This window comes from Sprattus sprattus, assembly GCF_963457725.1.
Source record: "Sprattus sprattus genome assembly, chromosome: 2".
Taxonomy (NCBI): Eukaryota; Metazoa; Chordata; class Actinopteri; order Clupeiformes; family Clupeidae; genus Sprattus; species Sprattus sprattus.
This window is the reverse complement of record NC_137921.1, coordinates 38,037,368-38,059,884: the sequence shown is the minus strand read 5'-3', so window position 1 is coordinate 38,059,884 and position 22,517 is coordinate 38,037,368. Positions and strand designations below refer to the sequence as shown.

Here is a 22,517-nt window from a genome sequence, read left to right as displayed (position 1 = left end):
TTTAGCTGCCTTTTCACTTTTTCGATGTTATGAGCGTCGTTTGATGCAATCCACAGTCATAGGACAACAAATGCTTCGCTCCAAGAAGAGGAGCACTCCGTTCAGCAACAGCCGTGTGTGGTGTTTTCAATGAGAGTTGAGCGGGTACAAGGAGGGGAGGAGCCCGGGCCGTATCCCACCCAAGCAATGGAAGCCTTTGCATCTCAAAGGTGATTGTTTGCTGTTGTCCGTCAATCGCGTGCGCATCTGCTATTGAGCTCCAACTCCATATCATAAGGATGCTACGTCTGGAGATCCTTGAATTCCAAAAAGTATTGTAAACTGCACGTTGTCCCATATTAATTGGAATGATTAAATACACATATGTGTGCTCACAACCTTGTTCCAACCCAATACAACTGGGATTTAATTTGCTATGGCAGAAAAGCAAGGTATTGGATATTAAAATCTGCATCACCCGCCTCGGTCATTTAAGGAGGGCAAAGGAAAGTAGGTCTATGCAGACACTTTTCGTAAATTTGCACATGGGCAGGATCCAATGGAACCATCATGTACCGGTAGTTGTTCCATTTCATGGTCATGGCGTTTAGGTTGACGTGGAATAAAATGTGATAACATAAAGTTCACTTAATATCTTCTAGTGTCTCCAGATTGCTTGTTCAAATACTGGCAGGGACAAGACCACTTTTACTGAGGTAAGTGCCTCAGTATTGATCTGCTGTGCCCCAGTAAAATCTCACGCTCGACTTTAAACAAGCTCCTACTTTGGCAGTGGATTCATTTAGATTCATGATAACGGGCAAAGAATGATTATTTTTAACACATAATTAAGTTTGATTCAAACATTCTTGACTCCCGTAGATGGATACCAGAAACATATTTGGATGTAGCAGAGACAGATCAGCAGGGAGGAGAGATGCGACTGAGAGAGGTAAAGCTGGCTGTAGTTGGTGATAAACAGCCTAGCTAGGTAACCTACTTGCAGGTCTGGCGAATGTAAAAGCCTGAATGCCAATATGAATTTGGTAAGACTATAGTGTACTTATCGTTAACGAGATGGTTTGTTATTATTTGCATATGCAGGACTTGTATTCCTAAGAAAGTTGAGAATGTTCATTACGTATGCTGAAATAAACTTTTTTAATCAAGATTAATGTAAGCATCTGTGTCCCCGTAGTTTTGTGTTTAGCAACGCCCATGGTCTTCGTTTATGACAGTACGATTTGGATGAACCAGAGGCAAATATTATTCGATGAACTGTGGCTCCCTCTCGTGGCCATACATACATTTTATAAAGAAAATTGGCCACGCAACAGGTGCTCAAAGTGTTGGAACATTAACACATTCATTGTGAACCAATTTAATACATAATGATTTTCGGAAAGTAAGCCAAGTAATTCATTTTACAGACATATGCAAACATGGTTAGTTTATTAATAAACATGTATTTAAATGTATGTATTCACATGTATCTCAGAAAAGCCACAAGGCAGGATTCCATTTAGATTAATATTTATTTTCATATTTAGTTCCTTGGTATTTAATGCAGAGTGGTTCAAACAAAACTTTACTTCAGTAAAAATAGTTTCCCTTTACTTCAGTAAAAAATAGTTTCAGCTCTGATTGGAAATGTCTGACACCACTTATCCCAATGAGCATAAAACAAACTGTACAGCTCTGTCACAATTGACCACCGCATTACTACACTGCCACTCAGATTCCACTCAGAATTCACACAGTTTTCCTTGAAACAGCTGATCGGTCACTTTCAGTAAAGTTTCAATATTCCTTCATTCTCCAAATTTCAGTTGTCGCTCTTTCTGCTGTCCATGCAGTTCCTTGGCCCTGTTTTTTAGGTCTTCTGCCTTTTGGTCATCTTTGGGTGTCCCATCCCCGAGTTTGTACATGCGGCTGGCGTTGGAGCAGCCCCACACATGTCCCAGCTCACATGCACGCATGGCATACTGCAGTGCCAGTGGCATGCTCTTCTCTTGTCCTGGGGAGCCCTTGATGTACAGGGCACTCAGATTGAAGCAGCTGGGAGCAAAGCCCCCAGCGCAGGCCTTCTCGTAATACTCCCGGGCTACAACTGCATCTGGGCCATTGTCCATGGCCCGCCCGTCATGGGCCAGCAACCCCACATTATGGCAGGCATCCACTGATTTCTTCCCGTCGGCTTTGCAGGACTGCTGAAAACATGAGTAGGCTGTCTTGAGGCACGGAGTCAATCCACCTGGTGTAGGAAAAAAATGGAAGTTAAAGTATCCTTATGACAATGGAAATATGTCTGTCCAGGCTTTGAGGGGAAGGGGTGTATAGTATTCATTTTTATATATATGTATATACCAGAGCCAAGGGCGTAGGTTTGCATAGGGTCAATAGGGACTAGTCACAACCACAAAAGTTTGGGAAAGACAAAAAAGTCCCGACCAATATTTTGTTAATTTGAGAGAAAATTATTTTGCACAATATATTTGCAAACGCATTCGTATTATTATCAATACAATGTGCGTCGCCCAGAAGAGTGAAAACTACATTTCCAAGTTTTCTAATGCGCCCTCGAGCCTGTGAGACAAGATGCTGTCATTTAATTGGCTGAAGTGGCAGAGTCAGAAACACTACGTGAATCCTGAAAGAGTGCTGCTAGTAGTCTGATACTGTAAGCTACTAAATAAGCCAGGAAATAATAACGCCTCATATCAGTATTTTGTTTGGTCTCAGCATTGATATTTTGACACTTTTGTGCTCTGTAGATAGGGAAAAGCCCAGGTCGCTGTTAGTTAGCTACTCGGAAAACTACCCACACTGCGAAGCTTTGCCTTGTCGGATATACAGTGGGGAAAATAAGTATTTGAACCCCTGGCGATTTCACAAGTTTGGCCACTTGCAAAGAAATGTGTGATCTATAATTGTAATGGTAGGTGTATATTAACAGTGAGAAACAGAATATCAACAAAAAAATCCAGAAAAATGCATTTTATAACATTTATGACTTTATTTGCATTTGTTGCAAAAAATAAGTATTTGAACCACTAGCAAAACTGATTGACAAAAATGACTTAGTACTTGGTGGAATAACCCTTGCTGGCAAGCACAGACGTCAGACGTTTCTTGTAGTTGGTCACCAGGTTTATACACATCTCAGGAGGGATTTTGGTCCACTCCTCTTTGCAGATCCTCTCCAAATCTTTAAGGTTGCGTTTTCAATGGGAGGGAATGAGGGAATGAGGTTCAAGCCCAATATTCCAGGTTGCATGGCCCCATCCATAGTCCCCTTGATGCGGTGGAGTCGTCCTGTACCCTTGGCAGAGAAACAGCCCCAAAGCATAATGTTTCCACCTCCATGCTTGATGGTGGGTATGATGTACTCTTGGGGTCATATTCAGCATTCCCCCCCCTGTCAAACACGGCAAGTCGAGTTGATGCCAAAGAGCTTGATTTTGGTATCATCTGACCACATTCTGTCTCCCAATCCTCCTTAGAATCATTCAAGTGTGCAATGGCAAACTTCAGATGGCCCTGTACATGCGCTTCCTTGAGCAGGGGGAGTGCGAGTGCTGCAGTACTTCAAAAAATTACGGCGTGGTGTGTTGCCAATGGTTTTCTTGGTGACTGTGGTCCCAGCTGCCTTGAGATCATTCACAAGCTCCCCCTGTGTAGTTCTGGGGTTATTCTGCACCTTTCGAATGATCACTGATACCGCACGAGGGGATATCTTGCATGGAGCCCCAGACCTAGAGCGATTAACATTTGTTTGGTGTTGCTTCCATTTACGAATAATCGCACCAATAGTTGTCTGCTTCTCACCAAGCTGCTTGTCAATGGTTTTGTAGCCCATTCCAGCCTTGTGCAGGTCTACAATCTTATCTCTGACATCCTTGGACAACTCTCTGGTCTTGCCCATGGTGGTGAGGTTGAAGCTGTGAAGTATGATTCTCTGATTCTTGGACAGGTTTCTTTTATAAACATCACCAATTGAGATCAGGTGTACCTTGTTAGACCTAATGAGGACTAATTGGTGTGCTTCTTGGGCACATAACTGGTCATTGTGAGCCAGAATTCTTGCTGTTTGCTTGGGGGTTCAAATACTTATTTTTTTGCATCAAATGCAAATAAAGTCATAAATGTTATAAAATTCAGTTTTCTGAATGTTTTTGTTGATATTCTGTTTCTCACTGTTAAAATACACTAATACAATCACACATTTATTTGCAAGTGGCCAAACTTGCGAAATTGGTAGGGGTTCAAATACTTATTTTCCCCACTGTATGTGTTCCACTGGGTATTTCACAATCTAGTTATTACGTCCTTACAAGTTTTGGAAAGGGAATCTCCCTTCTTACGCGAGCTCTGACTGAGAACTGTCATTGGTAGACCTCTTTCCAAGTGTTGTCAGATAGAATAATCATCCTCCAAATACGATCATTTTGAGTCTCTAATATGATACGCCATTTCCAATCTGGCAACACTGAGCACTTTGCACCCTCCGCTAGTTGCATCGTTTACAATAGTACATGACATCTGTTCTGCTGGAAGGGGGCAGGGTCATCTGCATGTGAAAAAGATGTTCAAAAAGTCCGTTGCGGGAAAGGAGTCGAAGTGTCCTCTTTTTCACAAACTCAAATCTGGTCACCCTATAAACTGGTAGGCCTATATGATCCCTAGGATAGTAATAAAACTATCTCCGCTCCCTGTAATGTCAATCGACCAATGTTAGCAGTCAACTAAGCATGGTTAGTGTCTATTGAATTGATGAATTGCTTTGCAGGAAAAACAGCAGCCTGAAGCTACAGATGTAGAGCAGGGTGATGATTAATCAGCATAAGGGTTCAGATGAGACGTTTAATTGTCCATTTTGGTAAAGATTGCATTCAAATGCTGTTTTTTGAAGGGATGTTTTGACAATTTTACCCATGAATGTAATCAATCACACTGGCTATTTTGAGAATACATGTTATACTTGCAGGTTATAAAAAGGTGCAATAAATTGGGATGCCCAAATGTATGCAGCATATTACTCATGAATACATTATTTCATTGCAATGCAATCCAGATGATGTAGGCTTAGTACAGCTCCATAAAACCTGAACCAATTACCTACATATTACACATTTGTTTCAGAACAAACTAATGCACTGCATGAACTTATCATTAGGTTATTTGTTCATTAAGGCAATATTTTTAAATGCATTCAGGTAACTAAGAAATCCAGTGCAGATGTAGTGCAGGTTGAGGAAGAAGCAGCTGGACCATCAGGGCTTCAGATGAGGTCTTACTCATGTTTGGAATATCCAAAAAAGGACAACGAAAACAAGTGATGTAAAAAAAATGTGGAGAACGTTTATTATTCTTATTATGTTTAAATCAGTTCCAATTTCCACAAGTTAGTACACAAATGTTAATATATTCTAATAAAATGTGCCTGTTAAATATAACATCAACTACATTTTTAAATTTATGGGGGGGGGTGGGGTCTGCCGGGCAGTGTCCCTACCAATGCTGAGACCAAACCTACGCCCTTGACCAGAGCGTTTTTGACATACCACTTGTCAAACATACTTTAACAGGAAAGTGTAACATGGTGTCCTGGGGCTATGTGGATATAAAGCACTATAAAGAATAGTCTTATACTAAGATTGTAAGAAAATTATTGAAAAATACAAAACAAAAACGTAAGGTATTAAAGTGAGATTTGTGGGTTGTGATGATACCAAATTAAGAATTCAGGTTGAACAGATAGTTTCCACATGTCATTTCCAATGGAAACAAAGGCTACCTTCAGTGCTATAGGCCATACAGACGAAGCCCTGTTTTGCATAAGGCACACTATAGTTCACTTTACCTTTGCCAGCAACGTAGTAAGCCCCAAGTTTATAGCAGCTCTCGCCGTGTCCATGTGTCTCGCAGTTATGTTTGAGAATCTGTGCAGTGGCTTCATAGTTTTTCTTGACTCCCTCCAGGTAATCCGCAAGTCGCTGACAACCTGGGAAACGTAGAAAGAATACGACAGAAAAGCTTATAGAGAAAATAAGATCAGGACATGATAGTTTGCTTTGATTGCTCAGTTCAACGATTTTCCTAAATATCCTTTCAGCACCCCCTGTCAGGGACAGCACATCTAGCAACCATGGATAGCAACGGAAATTCACTTACCTTCAGGGTCTTTCTCGCGGTGACATTGGTAGCTATATTCAACTCCTAAGTTATCCAGGAACTGCTTCACTTCCGTTTCATCCTCAAAATTAATCAACCCAGCCATTTTGCTGATAGACGAAGGTAACAATAAACCTAATCTCAGTGTAGAAAACCGCACGTGTTCATCAAAATCCCTTGACCTTGGTGGCTAACGCAAACACTCTGCTAGCGATACCATTCGTAAAAAAATACCAGAATTATGAAAACTCAAAGTTCAGTAATGTATAACGTCAGATGGCTTGCAGTGGTAAAATCCAAGTTTTCGGTTTTTAGATCTACTACCAACAGAATCTGGTGGACAACATCTACCGAGCGCTCATAACTTATTTGGTAACAGCCGCTTGGTAGTTTTGCTCATTCTCTTCCGGGTTTCGTAATCCGCTCATATCGGCTTCCGTAGACATCCCCCTCCCACTGCCATTTCTTAAACACCGACCAACGTTTATCAGTGGATAGGGGCCTATACATTTTTGCTGCACATTTTTTATCCTCATTAATTACACCCATAAAATATTGTCAATTTTGTATGCTATTTACCCGACATTTACAAAACAATATTTATCGAAAGATCATTTTCCAAACTGTTTTGAATAAGTGCCGGTGTTTTAACTACTAGGCCTATATTGTTGATATTATGCACTTAAGGTTTGGCGGCAGTATTGTAACCCAATGTTATGATTCACAACCATTTATCTGAGCATGTAGCTTCTGTCTCGAGGTCTTGGCGGTTCACTCTATAATAACATTCAGAAGATCAGACTCTCACACAATATGATACAAAACCGCTGGTGCAGACCATAGTCATTTCTAAATCATATGCGATGCCATTTGAATGGCGTCCCTACATGTAGTGAGACCGTTGCAGATAATACAGAAGGCAGCGGCACGTTTGGTCTTCGAACACAGGCAACTCCTCTGACTTCACTGGCTCCCTGTAGCTTTTAGAATTACGTTTTCATTATCACTTTCACCTGTTTGCGGCCACTTAAATGATTCAGCTGCATTCCCCTTCTTGACAACTTCGATCCTCCGATTACCGTTTGTTGTCTTTGACTGATCTCAGATGTACAGTGTCACTTGAAAATATGTGAACCCCTTGAGCAGTTGAGAGTTTTCTGTTGTTTTACCATGATTTTCATTTTTTTAATCATCAATTTTTCATCACCAATTTTCCATATATGAAATGTCAGGTTTCAATTGCATGTACTTGTTTAGAGGGAATTGTGTGAGTAGCCAAAAAACTACATGAAACATGTAATTAGTGTATGTGCAAAAGTAAGTGAACCCCCAGCTGCATTGGTAAAGTCAAGTAGGTAACAGATTCTGTGAAACACATTAGTCAATTAAGCAAACCAATCAAATGAGACATTGTTAGGAAAAGGTTTGGGCAACACAGATTAAAAGAGAAAGGAAACCAACCAAACTACTGTAGTGCCAAGGTGTAGCCTACCCACACAGATCAACAATGCAGAGAGGAAAGGAGATATCCGAGGACATCAGGAAGAAGGTACTGACAGCCCATCAGTCTTGTGAAAGCTATTAGACCATCTCCAAAAGATTCCAGCTCCATCCATTCACTGTAAGACAAATAATGTATGGGCATTCAACATGACAGCATCTCTGCCTAGAAGCGGACCCCCATCAAGACCATCACCAAGAAACATCAGAATAATAATAAATAATAATAAATCAGGTAAAAGCCAACCCACACATCACCTCTAAAGAGTTGCAGACCTCTCGGGCAGCATCTGGGGTAAATGTTCATGGGTCTACAATCAGTAGTTTTTTTGCTTCTCACACAATTCCCTCTAAACAAGTACATGCAATTGATAAACATAAACCTGACATTTCATATTTGGAAAATTGGTGATGAAAAATTGAAAACTCATGGTAAAACAACAGAAAACTCTTAACTGCTCAAGGGGTTCACATACTTTCAAGCGGCACTGTAGGCCTATGTGCATCGCTCAGTAGTGAATCGCAGACATGATTCCTTGGTGGTGGAATCCTGTTCGTTCCAGCGACAGCCTTGGTACATTCAAAAAGCATTTTAAAACTCACCTTTTAACCAGCATCTGCCAAATTAGTTCACTAGGTTGAGCTATACTTTATGTATAGTTTTGGTCTTATTTGTGTCATTACAATAATTATAATACCCATAATAACAACAATAGTAATAATAATAACAAACGTAATGTATAGTTTAACTTTTAAACCCATACTTAATATTGACTTGTTTCTGAGAAATTCATATCTTAACTGAGAACCCCCTACTATTAATACAATAGATTGATAGCGATTAAATCAATTCCACTGGTCAGTAAATATAGTGAAGGCCTTCTAATTTGGGTTGAACTGTATTTGAAATTGACCAAATGTTCAAACTACATCTCATAAAGATGTTCAAAATTGCTCAGGACTTCATGAGAAGCAAATGGTATGGCCTTTTACAATTTCATCAAATATTGCCTCTTGTTTACATAACATGTTGCGTACTTCCGGTTTTCACTTCTTCCGTGAAAGCTCAGCCATCATTTCCTTTGAGCAAAATAAAGTGTACAGAATGAGCTCAACAGCACTATTACATACTGCAAGCTGACAACTCCGTCAATCGAAGGACGCATATAAGAAAATGTCTCCAAAAATTGCGGATCTTTTACTGCTGTTCAAGAACAAACATTCATTACCGACCAACAAGTTGTTTCGCTAACCAAACCGTGCGACTATTTAAGAATCTCGAGCTAGCTATCTAGCTAGGGGGCTAGCTAGTCAACTAATTGTTATATGGTGACTAGCTAGCTGTAGTTAGCCTGCAATCTGATAGTCCGCTTACCTTCCCTGCCTAGGATAGGATTTAAGCATTTGCATCTCTCGGTTGCATTCAAGTTCTGCTGTAACGTTGCGCGTATCAAGACTTTGCCAGCATGGTGAGTTCATTTCGATTTCAAGCACTCAAAGAAAGATATTAATTAAATGTTGTTTTTACCGTTAACGTTGCTTGCCTCTGCAGACGCATTCATACACTACTATTCCTCAGTTGTTTACTGGAAAGATTGACAGCGTATTTCTATGGTTCGGGCGACGTCAGCCACGGTATTTTGTAGTGTCAAAACCACTGACTGCAGTTTTTCTCCTATCAATCCTCAATACGTCGCTGTGGTTGTTTTACTAGAACCCAACGCCCATGAAGCATCAACATCGTTAACATTCTGAAATGCAATGTTATTTTGGAGGGATGGAGCCTTCTTGGTAGAATTTGCTGTTAGCTCTGATTATAATTGTAAGCTGTATAGTCATGCTAATTGTTTTAAACGAGGTATTGAAATGTTTGTAGTTCTAATCGTTAACATATTAAACAGAATAAACATATTAACGGTGACTGTGACCACTTAGTTCTCACTTCTTATTGTTTGTAATATTTCCTTTAGTCACGAGACGACGACTTATGCTTTGGCAGGAGAGTTGCACGTTTGGCGTTATAGAGTACCTGGCTGTTCCTGTAGTAATTATTCATTTTAAACATTTGTGCTTATTTGATGACAGTTTTCCAGCATAGTCAATGCGTTTAAACCATACTTTTGTCAGCTGCTCCATTCTGTTGAACGCATTGCAGTATATCAAGTTGACTCATGTTACACTGTCAATAGAACATGTGAAACTCAGTCCCGTACACATACCAAAAATACCAATTCCGCGTTGCTTTGTAGCCAAAGCTCATTTTTGCCTTAAGGCTCGCTGAATACTGAACTTCATGTACTCTCCGAGCTTACAGTCAGTGATAGAATGAAAGGGAGAGAGAGAGAGAGCGACGGGGGACACCAGCAGAGATGGTGATGAATGCTTGTGTTTGTTACAGGATGAGGCCTCTCCCGCACCGTTGACAGATCTCTGCTTGTCCCTGGTAAGCTCCAAGCTGGAGCTGTTCTGTGTAAAGCAGGCCGATGGCTCCCTGTGCCTTCGCGAGTCTCTGGTCTTTCCACAGGAGCTAGCTGATCAGCTGCTCTGCAAGATGGCAGCTGAAGGTGAGCTCAAATCATACAAACACATACACATACACACATACACTCACACCCACACACTCACAGTGGTGATGGTTTCTCACTTTCCACTTGAATATATGAGGTGTTGAATGGGCTTTTATGCGTTGCGTTAAAGTAAGCCACAAGAGATTGAGTCAGTGACAGCCATGAGTGATTACTTAGCCAAGTGCTACTGTAGATAAAATGTGTTCTGTGTGATGTTGAGAGGCGATTATGTAGATCGTGCTGCTGTGCATTGCACAGTGCTGAGAGAGTCACATAGAGAAACACAATTGAGACACACTGTGAATCCCTCCACTCTCGTCCAGGGTTACTGAACGACGGCACCGTGGGAATCTTCCGGAGCTGTCAGCAGCTGCGCCTGCGCCGGGCCTGCGTCCGCACGGCACGCATATCGGCCGAAGCCTTCCACAGGGCCCTTTGCTCACACCGGCTCCTGGAACTGGACGCCTCGCACGTCAACGCCGACCTGACCATCAGTGACATCGTGCGCGGCCTGGCCTCCAGCAAGGAGCTGTGCGAGAGCCTCCAGCGGCTGGTGCTCAATGGCCTGACCATGTCGTCGCTGGAGGAGCCGTCGCGGCGCTGCTTTGGCGCCCTGCAGGGCCTGCGGTCACTCAGTGTGGCCCACGTGGACTTCTACGACTCTGGCCTGGCCGACGCGTGCACACTGCCGCGGCTGGAGAGCTTGGACATCTCCAGCACGTCCGTCACCAATCTCACGCCGCTGCTGGGGCTGCGCGGACGCCTGCGCTACCTCACCATGCACCAGCTCAAGCGGCTGGAGATGACCACCGCACAGCTGCTGGCCGTCCTCAGCCAGGTAATGTGTGTGTGTGTGTGTGTGGGGGGGGGTCTGGTGGATTTGATGAGCAGAGATTTGATATAGACCTGGTGCATATGATGCCTTTGAAGTGTGCTTCTGTATGTTGTGGCATTATTGGATGCTGCGGCATAAATATTTTCTGTAGGAAGAGATTAACCTACTATACTATGTTCCAGCATTTTATTAAAAACATTGATTATGTATCTTGACTCCAGTCCAAATATGCCATCATGCCATTCAAGAGAGCAGCAAGCAGTTGGTAATTCACCTTGCATAGTTATCCAAGAAGCATAATTGAAAATACATCTTAGTGCCAGTATTGGATTCTAAAAGAGCATTGTGAAAATGACCTGATGTGGATGTGTGGGCACTTAACATCTCATTCCATGAGGCGCTGGCACTGACGAACCTCTTAATAATCCTCGCATCTGTGTTCCAGCTGGATGGCCTTCAGCATCTGGACATCTCAGATGACAAGCAGTTCACCTCTGACGTGGCAAGGCAGCTCCTGGAGAAACCCGGCATCCTCCCGGCGCTTGTGTCGCTGGACGTTTCTGGCAGGAAGCAGGTGACCGACACAGCAATCAAGGCCTTCGTGGATGAGCGGCCCGGTATGACGTTTGTGGGACTGCTGGCCACCGACGCCGGATTCTCGGATTTCCTGTCTGGAGAAGGGACTCTAAAGGTAGGTTCACAGGATAGCCTAAACCGATGTGTTGTTAATTGAGCCTGCTACTTTGTAATGCAGTGGGGTTTAAACTGACAGCAGCTTGCCATTTGAGATGGAACTTAAGTGTGTGCATCTCTCTGTCAGCACTTTGCAGAGAGTGAGTTTAACCCCTAGAGGTATGGCTATATTAGTGCAGGATATTCTTGCATGTGATGAGGTCTGCTGGCATCACGAGTATAACTACTGAAAAACATTGATGTCTGTATTTGTCAGTTTGTGAGTCAGTGTGTTTTAATGTGTAAGGCCATGCTAATTTATTTTACAATTTGAAGGCAATAGTTTTTTTTTTTTGTCCATGTTGATTATGGTCTTCATTTTCTTCTTCTGTAACCACTACCATAAAGTTTCGTAATTGCATGCCCACTGAATTGAGTTGGTGCCATTGTGCGTAATTGCATGCCCACTGAATTGAGTTGGTGCCATTGTGCGTGTGCGTGTGCGTGTGCGTGTGTGTGTGTGTTTGGCCTGCAGGTGACAGGCGAGGCGAACGAGACTCAGATCTGTGAGGCGCTGCGGCGCTACACTGAGCGCGAGGGCTTTGTGCGGGAGGCACTCTTCCACCTCTTTAGCCTGACTCACGTCATGGAGAAACCTCGGCCAGACATTCTCAAGGTACCTTAGCAGTGCCCCAGAACACAGGCTGGTGGGCGGTCGAGCCAACAGCCGGGCAGGCAGGGGCTCCATCAAAGCTCTAGCTGCCTCCCTCCCACGCCTCCTACCTTTACTAACCCTGTGTCTGCCCTCGCTGTCCAAGTCCAGCTATTTTTACAGCCATCATTACAATGAGTCATCCGCTTTCTGGTTTCTGGGTGTGTGTGGATCTCCCTTGCATGAATATTTTGTTCTATTTCTCTCTGTCCTCTCTCTTGCTTTCCTTCTGTCTCCCTCTGTCCTCTCTCTCTCTTTCTATCTTCTTTCTATCTCTCTCCCCTGCCCTAGCTGGTAGCATTGGGCATGAAGAACCACCCCACCACCCTGAACGTGCAGCTGGCTGCCAGTGCCTGTGTGTTTAACCTGACCAAGCAGGACCTGGCTCTGGGCATGCCTGTCCGTCTGCTTAGCACTGTCACGCATCTTCTACTGGAAGGCATGAAGACCTTCCCCAACCACCAACAGGTAAGGCCCCCATCCAGCGTTCTCCTGTGTCCATATGCACGCTGTCTTACGTGACCTTCCTTTGTGGCAGTTCTTCTGGTAGAACAAGATGCACACAACTCTAAGGTCATAGGTTGGATATTTAGGTGGCCCACTGACAATTCATCAAATGCATAGATTTGTCATCAATTCACTTTGGATAAAAGCATCTGCTAAATAAATGTTCAATATAAAAGCATAGCCACCTGTCCTTCTCTAAAGGTCCTCAACAAGCAGAGACACACTGTGACTGTAGGGAACAGCCATGACATTGGCAGGGTTCCTGATTTTGTACTCCCACTTTTGTCAAATTAACTCCTGTACTGCAAGGGGACAGATTAAGCTCCGCTGTTTTGGCCAGTCATTAGCGCGGCGAAGGCAAGGTCATAAGATTAATTCCGTGCCCAATATGAATGCAGCTGAGAACTCACAGCAGAATGCTTTCAATTATAGCATCTGTTGAACGTAAATGACGTGGACGTGCTTATTGGAATGGGCAGTGAAATAATTACTTCAGTCTGCCAGTGTTTAATTCTGCTGGGAAGCTTTGGGAAAAGTGGATTTACTTTGGCTGGTGTTGAATTGTTTTTTCGTACATAATACTATTTCCTGACAACTCCATTAGTAGCAGCACAGACTTTGCCCTCAATGTCCACACACCTAAAAATAAACACTGTAATGACTATGTGTTGAAAGTTGTCAGTAAGCTGTGTCATTAGTAAAGTCATTCTGCAGCATTTGGTGTTTTTTCTGTCATGGGAGATTTGGTGAGTCTGGTATTGTCATAGCCATCAATTGTCAGTGCACTCTGCCCTTGTTTGGCTCCACACTGACTGTCATTGAATTTCCTCCCCTTGCAGTTGCAGAAGAACTGCTTGCTGTCCCTCTGCAGCGATCGCATACTGCAGGAGGTCCCTTTCAACAGGTCAGTCTGTTAGGCAAACACCTCTGCTTCTGCAGTCACACTACTGGCTTTAGGTGTGTGTGTGTGTGTGTGTGTGTGTGTGTGTGTGTGTGTGTGTGTGTGTGTGTGTGTGTGTGTGTGTGTGTGTGTGTGTGTGTGTGTGTGTGTGTGTGTGTGTGTGTGTGTGTGTGTGTTGGGGGGTGCACTCATTCTATAAAGAGTGTCTGTGCATATAAGTAGGCACTGCTGAATGCCTGCATGCTTGATCTTAAAGAGAGCACCAAACTAAGCTTTTCTGTTTAATCCCAGATTTGAAGCAGCTAAATTGGTAATGCAGTGGCTCTGTAACCATGAGGACCAGAACATGCAGAGGATGGCTGTCGCCATCATATCCATTCTGGCTGCCAAGGTAAGCAGGGGGGTAGAGACACACTGTCCACAGGCTATTATTGTGCATCACTATTTTTACATCTGCTAATAGCTCTCTTTAGCCACCTGTCTCATTTGTACCCCCTCACTCTTTCTCCCACTCCCTCCGTCTATCTCTCTTTCTCCATCTTTCTCTCCCTCTCTCCGTCTCCCCCCCCCCCCACCCTGCAGCTATCAACGGAGCAGACAGCACAGCTGGGTGCGGAGCTCTTCATTGTGAAGGTTAGAGCAAGCTCTGCTGAAAGGCTTGTAATTACTCAAGTTGCGCACAGCAACAGAAAACACCCAGAAGCCAAACACTATCAGACATTATGCTGAAATCATTATTAAGTTACCAGGAAACCAAACTGTGGTCATGTACGTAAATTGAAACACAGTAGACATCCTGTCATTAGTTTCATTTCAAAGGAAGTCAGGAAGTGTGTTAAAATGCTGATGGTCTGTTTTGGAAGACTATCAGTAAGAACTGTTAAAAGAGGAAAAACAAACCTCTGATCCAATTATGTCACAAGGCTGAATAGACTTCACTCTAGACTACAATGGACTATTCTAGGTTGATGATTGTAATGCCCCAATCAATCAAAGCTTATTGATCCCAGAATGTTCTCTCACAACCTTTGTACCTCCTTCCCTCTCTTTGTCTCCAGCAACTCCTGCACATAGTGCGTCAGAAGACCAGCCAGACAACGGTTGACGCCACCCTTAAGTTCACTCTGAGCGCTCTTTGGAACCTCACCGACGAGTCGCCAACCACCTGCAGACACTTCATAGAAAACCAAGGCCTGGAACTGTTCATTAAAGTCCTGGAGGTAATGTTTAGGCACATCCGTAGGGGACTTATGTGAACCTACACACACACAGGAAACTAGAGAATAAGGGTCAGGAGGTCCTTACCAAGTTACTAAGAAACCTGCTTGGTTAGCCACATCTGTGCAGGTGAAACATCGGAAACAATTGCCAAATGTTTCCAGTTTGGTCATGAGGCTTATCGTCAGGTCACATTCAGCATATGGATGTGAAGCCCCACTCACTGAGAGGAAAATGACTGTACAGTTAATTAGTTCTCTATTTTGCACGGTTATTACATAAGGCCTTACAATTTCCCATGCTTGTCATGCATGTCATATTTACATAACATATAAATAGTACGCTTTAGAGATGCGTAGTTATAATATAATCTCTTTCTTTCACAGTCCTTTCCATCAGAGTCTTCCATTCAGCAGAAAGTGTTGGGTTTACTGGTAAGCCAGACTTCTTTCAGTACCTTTGCTACGTAGCTATAATTTGTACCCATAATTTGTGGTGCATAATTAATTTGTAGTCCATTACAGTCCATTTGATAGTCTAGTCCAATCAATTGTCTGGTCTATTACATTATGCATTAGTCAGAGATGAGATGTTTATGTTTACTGGACGCTTTCATCATATCCTTTTTCAAATCAATAAGCTGCTTTATTGCAACACCAGTTAAATCGGTTGTCTGCTCCATTTTACTGCTGCAGTCTAGTCAGATCTGCAGGCTATGGCTGTGACTGCGGTGGAGCCTCTGAGCTAGGCCATGCTTCTGTGCCTCCTGAAGGGCTTTTCTGACCTCTTCTCTGTGTGTGACCGTGTGTGTCTGTGTGTGACGGTGTGTGTGTCATTATGTTGTTTGTTTTGTGTGTCCATGTGTGTCGGTGTGTCATGTTCTGTGTGTCCATGTGTGTCGGTGTGTCATGTTTTGTGTCGTGTGTGTGTGTGTGTGTGTGTGTGTGTGTGTGTGTGTGTGTGTGTGTGTGTAGAATAACATTGCCGAAGTAGGGGAGCTGCATACGGAGCTGATGGACCCACGTTTCCTCGGCCACATCAGCACCCTGTTGCACAGCTCCGAGGTGGAGGTGAGCTACTTTGCGGCAGGCATCCTGGCCCACCTCACCTCCAGAGGAGAGAGTGCCTGGACCCTGGATATACCGCTGCGCACCTCACTGCTGGAGCAATTGGTGAGTCTGAGTGTGTGTGTGTGTGTGTGTGTGTGTGTGTGGGCTCACGTGTGCGTGCGTTTATGTTTATGTCCATCAGTCTTTCTGTAATACGCAATAACCTGTGTTGAATTAAGATTATAGAAAAAATTGCAAATTTGTGACGTATGTATGTGCTTAATTTTGCTTAGTAGCCTGTATCTGTGTTTCCCTCAGCATGGAGCAATAATGAAGTGGCAACCACCAGACTGTGAGATGGTGGCTTACAGGTGAGACCTCAGTGAAGACTGAAAATCAGAGGGGGATGGGTATAAATTCGGTGTTTACCGAGTTGTGTTTGTAATTTGGTTTACCATATGTTGCGTTTGTTAGTAATGAACTTATATTAAAGTGTCAAGGTGTAGTATTTAAGTTGATTGTGAGGAGACAAACTGTTTCTTCTGTTTATTTGTTGTGCATAGCAGGTCAGTGTTATTAAGGTGTGTGTGTGTGTGTGTGTAGGTCATTTAACCCCTTCTTCCCACTGCTGGAGTGTTTCCATACCCCTGGAGTGCAGTTATGGGCAGCCTGGGCCATGCAGCATGTGTGCAGCAAGAATGGTAAGACACACACACACACGCACACACACACAAAAGAGACGGTCATGCAGTCTTTTCTGAATGTTTGCCATTCTGAGGTATCAATGTCCACACTTCCTTTGGCCACTCAAACTCACAGATGCACAAAACCTCACATTTCAAATGATGCCAGCCTACAGACACTCATCTACTCCATACTCACACTCACTCACAGACACTAGCACATAGGCTTCAGTGGATTCAATGGATTCTTGTGGTGGTTGCCGGCAGAAAGGGACAGCATTACCTGCCGGTACAAAATAGCCTACTAGATGTTACAAACACCAACGATGTTGGCAAAGATGGCACTGTCTGGGACTGTGCTGCTTTGTGTCCTGCTCCTGCCTCTACCACACTGGGACAGGCTGCTGCTGCCTCTGCCTCTGGCTCTCCCGCTGCCTCTGCCTCTCCCTCAGCACTCACTACTTGAGTGACTGGAACTGAGAATAAGCTTTAATCTAGTTTGGTTTCTGCATTTCGTCTTGTTGTTGACTGCAATTATAATTTCACATCAAATTGACTGACATCTGTAATTATTGAGGCATATGCATGTTTGTATTGCCGTAACATGCTAAATGCTAACCTTGGCTAACTTTATGTGGTGCTGTGTGTCTCTCTTCCTCACGCCATACTCTTTTGAAATATTTTTGAATACTCATATCTGCCGAGTAAATGAATGAAAATCTTAGTAGTCTAACCTTATCTTAAGTTAGTTAGTTAAAAGTGAAAATTAATTATAATCTTTCTAGCTTTGCTGAAACCTTCAAAATGTTTAAATTGGTAGCCAATAGACTTCTGCGGCCATTAATATACCTGAGCGGCCCACTCAAGTGAAGTCTATATGTGGGAAAGACTGGGATTACAGATTAGACGTGTGTGTGCGTGCGCGTGCACGTGTGTGTGCGTGTTCCTGGGCCTGCTTGTGGAGCCTCCCTAATGCCATAATGAGTGTTGACACCTCCGGGTGTTGGTTGCAAGGATAGAAACAGAGTATCATCACAATCGTGGAGTGTGTGTTTCTGTGTATTTGTGTGTGTGTGTGTTTGCATTGAAGGTTTGTTAGTTGATTTATAGGCCCCAAAGCTAACAAGGTTAACAAGTCATTTCAAATTCTGTCATTTGGTACAATGTAAAAAGCAAATTCACACTCTTATTCAAGTCGTTATATTGTCACAAATGAGTTTCCCTTCGTTTTACAGTGCTATTGTTTAATGAGGTCACAATTTGACCATGTGTGTGTTAAACCACTTTGAGCACATTCCTCTCATGCTTTGTGTGTGTGTGTGTGTGTGTGTGTGTGTGTGTGTGTGTGTGTGTGTGTGTGTGTGTGTGTGTGTGTGTGTGTGTGTGTGTGTGTGTGTGTGTGTGTGTGTGTGTGTGTGTGTGTGTGTGTGTGTGTGTGTGTGTGTGTGTGTGTGTGTGTGTGTGTGCTCGTGTGTGTGTGTGCACTCATGTACTCATGTGTGTGTCCTCTGTTGCTCTGCAGCGGGGCGGTACTGCAGCATGCTCCTGGATGAGGGAGGCCTCCGGCAGCTGGAGATGGTGCGCTCCCACCTCGAGACCCACAAAGACGTGCTGAAGCTGACCGAGAACATCTTGGACAGCCTGCAGAAACACCAGACCCGCACGGGACAGCTCCCCCTACAGCGCTGCCACACACTACCACTTAAAGGTAAATACACACACACACACACACAGGATACCCACCACTCCTCATGCAGTGCTGCCACACACTCCCGTAAAGGTACACATAAAGGTACTATTCAGACACACACACACACACACACACACACACACACACACACACACACACACACACATAGATATTCACCACTCCCCAGCACTGCAACATCAGCCTTTTTTACACACAAAATCTGTTAATGTGATGTAAAAGCGATCCGTAACCGATAACAAATCAATCACAGCAAAGTTCTGTGTGTCTTCATTCCCACATGAAACAGCATGTCCTGGAATAGTGAGCACAGTCGCCATAGAATAGAGCAATAATTAATGGCACAGTCATGGTGAAGTATGGAAGATTTAGGGTGATTTATTAGCAGAAATGGAATACGGTATTTCATATGTTTTCATTAGTGTATAATCCCCTGTGACTATGGATCTAAATTTGCTTAGAAGGATCCCTTCACATTTACGTAGGGAGTGGGTCCTCTTCTACATAGTCCACCATGTTGTGCTGCCATGTTTCTACAGTAGGCCGGAACAGACAAATCAAATTGATGGCATTAGAAAGGGCCTTTCACATTTGTTTGGCACTATGGCCACCGTAGCGTCTTCCTGCAGTCTTGTAAAGAGGTATTTAGTTGGTTGCAATCTGCAGTCTCACCACCAGATGCCACTATATCCTACATACTGCACCTTGTCTCATGCCGGTTAAACTAGCTATCCTAGCTATTTAACTCTAGTTTAGTAAGCCCCCTTAATAGTTGACAGTTGCTTGTGTGGGTGACCTTTTTTCTATTATAATTGTATAAAAACGTACTTTAACGGTTTGGTTATTTAAAGGTTTCCTTAGTTAGCTAAATTGCCAGTTGCTGATGGATTCACAAAGACCTATTTTGCTTTTCCAGTTGTTCCCTTTCCTCTGTTGTGTAGAAATTCACGCTGTGGATATCCAACTCTGCCCCTTCTCAATGTGGCCTAAAATACCCAACAAATGATATCCCTTCTGTCTTAAGTAGAGGGGAAGCTGATTGATGTGCACTGAAACGCCTACTCACCCCTCTCTCTCTCTCTCTCTCTCTCTCTCTCTCTCTCTCTCTCTCCTCTCTCTTTCTTTCACTCTCTCTCCTCTCTCTTTCTTTCACTCTCTCTCTCCCTCGGTGTCTCTCTCTCTCTCTCTCTCACTCTCTCTCTCTCTCTCTCTTTGATTCTTTCTCTTTCTTTCTGTCTCTCTGTCTCCCCCCTTCCACAGAGAAAGATGCTCAGTGACATGGGCCAACCCCCGCCGGCTGCAAGATGACAAACAGCTGACAGAACTCTAAGCTTGGTCTGGGTGTTTGTGTGCTTATGAGTGAGTGTGTGTTTGTGTGTGTATCAGTCAGTGAGTATGCAAGTGTGTACATGATTGTGTGTGTGTGTCTGTACTTGGGGGAAGGGTCTACAACACGAGACGGATGAAACACAGTGATACAAAACTTTTGTTAAGAGAGAAGCCTCTGTTTTACAATTTTGCAACATTATTACGCCTTGCTGCTCTGTATGAAACATACCAACACCGAAGGGGTTGTTGTTGTTGTTTGCAGTTGTTGTTGTTGTTGTTGTTGTTGTTGTTGTTCCTCCATTAAGCTGGCAGTGGAGGTAGACACCATGCTGAATCACCTTTTGTGTAAAAGAGAGAGGCAGCATGGCAGAATAGGGGCGTGACACACATACACACCCACATACACACTGTATCCGAGCAGCTAACTAAAGCAAAGCAAGGCTATTGTGTTGTCAGAACACATGAGTTCAACATGACTAACATGTTAAGCATTAACATGTTGTAGGTCTACATGATGGACACCAACTTTGCTTGAGTCCAAACATTGCTATAAATGTGCACGGCTGGCAAGACCCCGCCCAACACCAGATTCACATATCATTGTTTTTTTGACAGTAACAGGTAGTCTGTGCTTTGATTTCTGACGTATCTATAATGGTGCAATGGAGACAACTCAGAACTAATTTGGAAACGTTTGACAAGTTTCCCAGCTCCGACTTCAATGCGTTCAAGCCAAATGTAAACACAACAACGTGGTGATGAGTCATCAGTGCATTTTCCTTCTATCTGCTAGGTAGCAATGGTTTTTCTGTTCATTTTGACACACTGCATCTTCATACACATTTAAAAAGGTTTGTAATCTTTCATATAGTCAAGGTCTGTGTTAGGATCTGTAAGGTTTGTTGCCATATTAATAACAATGTCAAATTGATTAAATGATGCGCCACACTGAGGTTAGGGATATTTCTTTTTCTCTGAGGTTCTGAGTCGTAACTCCAACTTCAAGTGGCGTTCTAGTGCAATTTTCTGTGTTGGAAAAATATCTGAGTCTCATATGCTCTTGAACGTGACGTTTCAGGTCCCGCTAGACACTATGCTAAACATCTTGTCTTTCCAGCATGCTGTTCAAAAACACACAGTGGGGCAGCAATCTGACGCCTTTGTTTGTTTCACTCTAAACAAACAAAGGCGTCATAACGAGAGGTTCTCTTAATGGCGAAATTGTGGGATCTCTGTTTCAAACGGTCGAGAGGGAGAGTGAGTTAGTGAGTGAGTGAGTGGGGGGGGGGGGTCAGAGGGAAGAATATAAACTAATGCATTTTTTGCACACACACTTGATGAAAGTATTTATTACTTCATATCTGTTTTACTTAGGATTCTCCCCATGATTAATATAATGAAAAGAATGACTATGAGGAAAACGGCAATAGGAGAAATATTAGAAAACAGGCATGCTGATTTATGTGTGAAACTACATGCAGCACATCTGGGAATCTTCACTGCAAGTACAAGTGTTTCTGTCTGTGTCTGTGTGGGAGCATGTGTACGTGTATGTGTCTGGGAGCATGTGTGTTGGTGTATGTGTCGATGGTAATCGGGAAGACTTCTGTGATGATGAGTGGGTGCAAGCATGCATGACCGCATGGTTGGGAGCATGTGTTTGGTCTGTTTGAAGGTCTCTCCTGCCAAATATGGACTTTTGATGTGAATGCTACTCATGAACAGGACTAAGTAAATAAATAATGATCCCTCAGACACAAGTGGCATTTAATATATTTGTGAAAAATGCATTGACAAAAGAACTGAGTGTGCACATACAATACAGATCAATTTTTTTATGCCGACTGTGTTTGTGTTTATTTTAAGGAAGATGTGCGTAGGAGTGTGTTCACGTCTTTATACTTGTGTGTGTGTGTGTGTGTGTCAAAAACATCAAAACATCAAAAACCAGGGTGTGAATGGTTATCTGTCTGAACAGCATGAAAGGTCTTAGACTTAAGCTAAATATTTTGTATATTTTACTGGCTGTTGTTTGCTGTTTCAAGCTTTGCATAAAATTACCTGGGAAATGGGTGAATACAGACAAAGCTATGTATTGGGACTGATTTCGTTTTTAGCATTTTTAAAGTTTTTCACAGTTTCTTTGCCATGTCCTCCTTTCACTACTTCCCTTCATGAGGTTCAATCAGGGCATTCTGTTTTGGGTTTGTTCTTTGCGAAGCACTCCCTAAGATGGAAGACTTTTGATGAAGGGGAACACTTTGAACCTGTTACACCACAAGAACAGCTTACTCTCTCACTCTGCAGTGTAGAGAGGCGCTCAAGGAATTATTCTCCTGTCCAAGCAAAGCCTCTGCCACCTATGCGCACCGCCAGATGTCTCCCTAACCACACACACACACACACACACACACACACAGTGGAGTGCAAAGGAGCAACACAAGTTCCACAAAATGGAAGACTGTTGGCATGGCGCTTCCTCTGCATCTGCCTGACACTGATACAACCTCAAGTGTTGCGTTTGAGTTGGGGCTGAATCTCTCTCAAAAACAGCAGATATTATCCAGAAACACACACGCAAACAATACTGTGTACGTTTTTATTGATGGACATAATACATACAGAATATAATTGCGTAATTTTTTGCCTGCTTGAGATTTGAGTAGCTCTCCATTAGAAAAAC

The 22,517-nt window shown here is 43.2% G+C and overlaps 2 protein-coding genes across 2 annotated transcripts; one reads left to right on the top strand and one right to left on the bottom strand.

Moving 5' to 3' along the window:
- Positions 1 to 1,434: 1,434 nt before the first annotated feature.
- Positions 1,435 to 6,537, bottom strand: coa7 (cytochrome c oxidase assembly factor 7). The gene is made up of 3 exons (XM_080860530.1): positions 6,154 to 6,537; positions 5,843 to 5,983; positions 1,435 to 2,233 (listed from the first exon to the last, which is right to left on the bottom strand). Exons 1-3 carry the CDS (start codon positions 6,257 to 6,259, stop codon positions 1,791 to 1,793), a joined length of 690 nt encoding a protein of 229 aa, XP_080716656.1. The 5' UTR covers positions 6,260 to 6,537; the 3' UTR covers positions 1,435 to 1,790.
- A 2,198-nt stretch (positions 6,538 to 8,735) lies between these two features.
- zyg11 (zyg-11 family member, cell cycle regulator) lies at positions 8,736 to 21,094 on the top strand. Its single transcript, XM_080832021.1, has 16 exons — positions 8,736 to 9,122; positions 10,052 to 10,217; positions 10,544 to 11,058; positions 11,501 to 11,746; positions 12,263 to 12,403; positions 12,731 to 12,907; positions 13,786 to 13,850; positions 14,139 to 14,238; positions 14,430 to 14,480; positions 14,906 to 15,067; positions 15,452 to 15,499; positions 16,040 to 16,237; positions 16,433 to 16,485; positions 16,718 to 16,815; positions 18,320 to 18,505; positions 19,766 to 21,094. The coding sequence occupies exons 1-16, from the start codon at positions 9,120 to 9,122 to the stop codon at positions 19,780 to 19,782; spliced, it is 2,226 nt and encodes a 741-aa protein (XP_080688147.1). The 5' UTR covers positions 8,736 to 9,119; the 3' UTR covers positions 19,783 to 21,094.
- The last annotated feature ends 1,423 nt before the right edge of the window (positions 21,095 to 22,517 follow it).